This window comes from Polistes fuscatus, unplaced genomic scaffold (genome assembly GCF_010416935.1).
Source record: "Polistes fuscatus isolate 324 unplaced genomic scaffold, CU_Pfus_HIC Scaffold22, whole genome shotgun sequence".
NCBI classification, from domain to species: domain Eukaryota; kingdom Metazoa; phylum Arthropoda; class Insecta; order Hymenoptera; family Vespidae; genus Polistes; species Polistes fuscatus.
The window spans coordinates 1,664,723-1,670,722 of NW_025113099.1; the positions used below are offsets into that span (position 1 = coordinate 1,664,723).

Genomic DNA, 6,000 nt, shown 5'->3' on the forward strand with positions numbered 1-6,000 from the left:
ATTTGTGAAACTGAAAATAAAATCATGAATAAATACAAAATGTTTATCACTTGTGTGAGAATCCCTGATTTTACGAAATTAGTAGCACATTTGAAAAATTTGATGCAAATGTGTATGATAATATTCGAACAAAATGAAAATAATCATTTTTACATATGATTATTGTAATTTTGGATAAAACTTAGGGATGATTAATAACTGTTCCTTATTATATATGATAGAACGAAGCTATGACTGGTACCCACACCCAAAATCCAGTTTACTCGAGGATTACACTCGCATTGATGGAGGATACCGGTTGGTACAGTGCAAATTACTCGATGGCGCAAGAACTCGGCTGGGGACGGCATTTGGGTTGTGATTTTGCTATGAAATCCTGCAAGGAATGGATATCCTCGAAATCGTCACGTTTATCGTAAGTATTTCTCGTTTAGTTTAAACTCTGACAAAACGATATTATTCCCCAATGGAAATAGCCCAAACAGTCACGTTTTCGATGTTAACCATTGAAATTTTATCTCTCGTAAGATTGTGAATTCTTCTTTTACACACACATACACACACACAGATTCCCTCCACTCCGCTTATCCTTTTTCGTGTTTCTTTTGAACAAAAAAGCCTATTTCGTTAAAAGCATCATCGCGTTTTCTTCTTACATTGTAGCTTTTCAACGTATAAGAAACTAGATTATCGTGCACTTTAATACTCGACTATAGTTACTCTAATAAAATCGCTGCTACCGAGATCCCTGATCTTTCCATTTACTGATTTACAGATATAAATATATTTTCCTACATTTCTTATATTTTTTTGTGCTTTCTCAACTTTTCCCCTCCCATACTTTGCTTGTCTATTTTTTACTATTTTATCTGTCCTATCCTTTTTAACGAGAGACTAATTTTATATGGATCGTCTAATATATTTGAAATAAAATTATATAATCAATTTAGAATGTTATCAGCTAAAATAATTAAACATTCGACGCTTAATTTTCAATTTTCTTTTATTCAATCTTACTTTTTTCTCTCACACTCTCTCTCTCTCTCTCTCTCGTGGGACATCGTAATAACGGCAGAGGGCAAAAGTGAGTAATAGAAATTCTTCGAGATAAAAACGAGAAAAGAAGTAACGTAGCTTTTAGAAAATGTATTAAATCGTGCCGAGAGATCTCGTTACGGTTTAACACCATCTATTACTTTTCTAAGAATGTTATTCCTTATTTCCAGTGGGAAATCGATTCATCCTTTCTGCAATAAGGTGAAACAAGATCCATTACAAACCGAGTGTACGGATGATCGAAGTTCAGTAGCTTTGTGCAATTTGGTGAAACATCCTCAACCCTTGCCGAAAAAGTATCAAGTAAATATTATTTCATTATCATTCTTTTATTAATTCTTTCAAATAAATAATTGATAATTATTAATGAACACGTTACGTGTATTTGTGTATAAAAAGGAGCTTTTGCATGAACGACCCTTATATGGGTCGCTAATAAAAAAAGAAAGAATTAATAATTCATTGAATTGTTTAAAAATATTCTAATAAAACTGAACGTGCCAATAATTTCTTCATCCATTGTACATATCTCTATTCTTACATGTTATTTAAGTGACATATAATTGAAGATATTTTAACGAGTATTTTTTATTTTCAATAGAATTTCGATTTGATCCCGCACGTACCATATGGAGAAGAACAATATTATGGTGGCTCGGTATCTTTGGCAGACTATTGTCCATATATCCAAGAATTTACGTGGCGAGCTCGAAACATCGTTGTCAGGGGTTCCCATTGTCTTTACGAGGACAACAATCCACGTAAGTGTGAATAATTTTCGCAAAGAAATCGAATAAAAATTTCGCATTAAAAAAACAAAAAGAAAAGATTCTATACAAAATGTTAACATTTAAATCGATAAAATGTACAATTATTTCCACGTTAGATCCGGAAAAAAATTTTGCTTTGGAAAAATATGGGCCCCATTCGAGATGTTTCGATCACACCAATCAAATGTGGGAAGAAAGAACGTGCAGACAAGCACGTCAGTGGCAACATTGGGGTTCCGGTTGTTATCAATACAAATGCGAGACGGGTCGTCTGCATATTATGGTCTGTGAATATTATCCTAATGAGCAATTATCTTAAGTCATTAATAACCTCGAACTGGCTAAGACACTTGATAGGATCTGTTATTGCATAATGGATAACTAACGTGAGAATTATCTATTAAATGTCATATATTTAATTGTAGGTGGCAAATTATACCTACACTTGCTATCATGCCGGTCAAGAAATAGCAATCAGAATTATCCAAAATGGTTGGCTGCACAAAGGAGCTTTGATATGTCCACGCTGTAAAGATATCTGTCAAGTAAGATTTATCGTATTATTTTACCTTCAATTACAATGGAATATAATTATTCTAATTGCTATTGTTACGTATTTTACTCCATATCCTATTCTTTTCGTTTCTATTATTATCATTATTACCAAGATTATTATCATATCTATTACTATTATTATTATTGTTATTACTTTAATTGTTATATCGTTGTCATTATTATATTTTCTTATTCGAAAAGTTCCTGCTTATTTATAATTATATATATGCTCATATTTATTTTTATAAATATAATAAAAGTACACATACAAAAATGTAATTCATTTTTATTTCAAATAATACATTTATTTAATATAAATATATGTTAAGGTTTTATCTACTTATAAATCAGCACGAACATTCCGTTGTGTAATCCAATATTATTATATTATTATTATTATTAATATTACTACTGTGCACATGTTTTTTTCTACACCTACAATTTCTTCAATTCATTTTTCTACAATCTTCTGGCCCCAAAAAAATACTCAAAAACCAACCCTCATATTACAAAAATGTCAAAACGGATCACAATAAAACATACAACCTAATTTGCATTAAAAAAAAAAATTATTCCTATCTTTCAAGACGAAATTCATATAGTTTCCTAAGTATTAAAAAACTTGATAAATGATAAACGACTAATTTTGATGAATCTTTTAATCTGTTTCAGGCCGAATTGAAAGCTCGAGGTGACTGGTGTAAGCCTGGCGATGAACATCCACCTGCAACTTATTATCACAGAGACAATCTTGATTGTTCATCGGCAGGAAGTTATGGTCTAAACTTAACAGTGACTCTCCTAATCGTTTATTTATCATTCGTCGTTAGATGATATGACGTTGTCGAATTTAGTAAGATTTTTTTACAACCATCCGACTCGATAAAACGGCAACACATTTACGATTATTCGTCATCGTAGTTGCGTTATACGTTTAGAAATCACTATGTTCTATAAATATACATATAAATACATAAACACGCGCGCGCGAGCGTAACATAAAACACATTGTATACCAATACGAACCTCGTCGCATTTTCTAAACTGCAGAACAAATTTTCATCCAATTATATAAGAAAGAGAAAAAAAAAAGGAAAAAAAAAAAAGGGAAAAAACCAAACAGAAACATTCTTCTTTTCTTAACTTTTTCTTAACTATTTTTAGCTCTCGAGTATTACGGGTAAAAAAAAAATAAAAAAAGAAACAATACTTTTCGGTCCGATAATTTCGATGCATTAATTCTTTAAAAAAAAGGAAAATTAATAAAAAAAAAAAACCTCTTATATACGATTTTATTTCAGTAAGAGAGCGAAAAGTTTTTGATCAATTCGTTTCGATCGATATTATTGTTGCTAATTTTATTTTTTAAAAGGATCACAGTTAAATCCTATAGCATTATTTTTATGCAAAAGATATATAAATATATATATAAATATATAAATAAATATCATTATTATTAAAAAATTAGATATATCCTGAAAAAAATATTTAGCAACAAAAACGAACGATTATTCGTAACGATAGGAGCGTCACGAAATAAAACTAACATTCTATACTTCGTAAATTAACATTCCCGTTAAATCTTTAAATAACGAAGTTAAATTAATACACTTATGTCTGTATAGTAATCTTCGTTGTACAATGATTTTATTCATTTTTACGCTTAACATTTAAACTTGTAAGTGAGAAAAACAATGAGTCATATCGAAGTGTTTTTTAAAAAAGACATGTAGAAGGGTTAAGGATGATGATGATGATGATGATGATGATAAAGGGAAGGAAATAAAGTGACGTGTGTTCGACAAATTTTATGGAGTCACACAGGGTCGTTGGTTGGACAATATTTAATTAACAAAATCGACATCCGAATGAACTTCTACGCGAGAGTTAATAATACGATAAACTGTAAATAATTTTACGAAAATGATAAAAAGAAAAAAAGGAATAAAATAAAACAAATATAAAAATACATAATATAACAGAAGATAAATTTTTATGCGTATAATAAAATAAAAAAAGAGAGACGACGAAAGCTTGTGTATTAAAAAAAAAAGAAAAAAAAAAAAAAAAAAAAAAAAGATAAAAAAACAAGAAAAAAGAAAGATGAAAGATGAAAGATGAAAGAGAAAAGAAAATAGCGACGATCAATGATCGTAATTAATTATCATAAATGTATTAAAAACAAAGATGTTTCAATTTCGTTTTTATTCTAAACACGTAGAGACTATAATAATAATATTAATAATAATAATAATAATAATAATAATAATAATAATAATAGTAATAGTTATAATAATCGATCTTAGAAGATCGTGTGTATTCTAATCGCTTCGAGAAGATCATCACACTTTTGTGTTTTGCCATTTTAAAAGCAAATCTTAGGATCGAAGCCATCTTCTTTCGATACATTCCAAACAAAAACAAAAAAAAAAGAACAAAAAAACATTCAAATAGAAAAGGTATAAATTATAGTTTAATTAATTATCCGATTTAATCGGAAGTAGTAAATGAATTTTATACTACACAACCGAAAGACAGATGTTAAGGATAGTCGAAAGAAACGTCGAATTATCTTGTATAGATAAAATGACATTTAATCTATACTTTTGTACAGATACCATTAATGTTTAAATAAGTAGTTTACTGTATTAAATACTTCAAAGCGTTTAATATTGCGAATGTAAGAACGTCTATACGCTCCAAGTGTATGCGTGTGTGCGTGTGCGTGTGTATGTATGCGGGGGCGTAACAAAAAATATGTTTCTAATCTTTTGAACGTACTATCGAGATAATCTTAATTTCGGCCATCGTGATGTAACATTTTTATTCGATAAAAAAAAAAAAGAAAAAATAAAGAGGAGACAAAAATAAAACCTATAAGTATGAATTTGAGAAATATAATAATAATAATAATAATAATAATAATTAATATCGGTCCGATTGAAAAAATCCTCGCGCGTTCTAAATTGAGGTTTCTAAATTTTCTAATCCACTTTTACACCAACAATTCAATTCAATACTTTTTATTATTGCAACGAATCATTCTAATAAATAATTGTTTAAACAAACACGACTGGGTAGTTTTTATCGATTAAAAAAATGTAATCGTGGATAATCAAAACAATGAAAAATATTAAATAAATAAATAAATAAATAAATAAATGAGAAAGAAGAAAGAAACAAGACAAGAGTTTATTGTAAATGTTTTCAATGACTCTAATTAATTATCATCATTCCAAGTATGCAGGGTAATCATTGTCATCGTCGATTACTTCGGATTTCAAATTCGATTAGCGACAGCTCGTATTAATTATATAAATATACATGTATAAAAAATATATATGTGTGTGTGTTATATGAACATACGAAGTTCACGTCCTATCGATAATCTCCGTCTTTGAGTACTATGTGCCATCCCTGTAAGAAAGTAAATTATTACTAAAAATCCTGTAACGATAAGTAACGGGGACCGAACTTGTTTCTTTTCGTTGTTATAAATATGAAATGTTGTATGTACGTTTATCTGTTGATGATGAAAAATTTTCAAAAATCGTCTAATAATTATAATACGACCTAACTAAACAAGAAACAAAAAATAAAGAAAGAACAAGGAAGAGGA

At 29.0% G+C, this 6,000-nt stretch overlaps 1 protein-coding gene across 2 annotated transcripts in view; it reads left to right on the forward strand.

The window, feature by feature from the left end:
- The window catches only part of LOC122518013 (leishmanolysin-like peptidase), a 330,144-nt gene extending 325,830 nt beyond the window's left edge, over positions 1-4,314 (forward strand). The window contains exons 9-15 of one of the 2 annotated variants that reach the window (XM_043636656.1): positions 222-415; positions 1,076-1,084; positions 1,227-1,359; positions 1,658-1,817; positions 1,943-2,109; positions 2,252-2,371; positions 3,054-4,314. In XM_043636656.1, coding sequence (XP_043492591.1) covers positions 222-415; positions 1,076-1,084; positions 1,227-1,359; positions 1,658-1,817; positions 1,943-2,109; positions 2,252-2,371; positions 3,054-3,215 — 945 coding nt within the window. In that variant the 3' untranslated portion in view covers positions 3,216-4,314. The remainder of the gene's footprint in view (positions 1-221; positions 416-1,075; positions 1,085-1,226; positions 1,360-1,657; positions 1,818-1,942; positions 2,110-2,251; positions 2,372-3,053) is intronic. The other variant, XM_043636658.1, reaches the window with a different exon arrangement.
- The last annotated feature ends 1,686 nt before the right edge of the window (positions 4,315-6,000 follow it).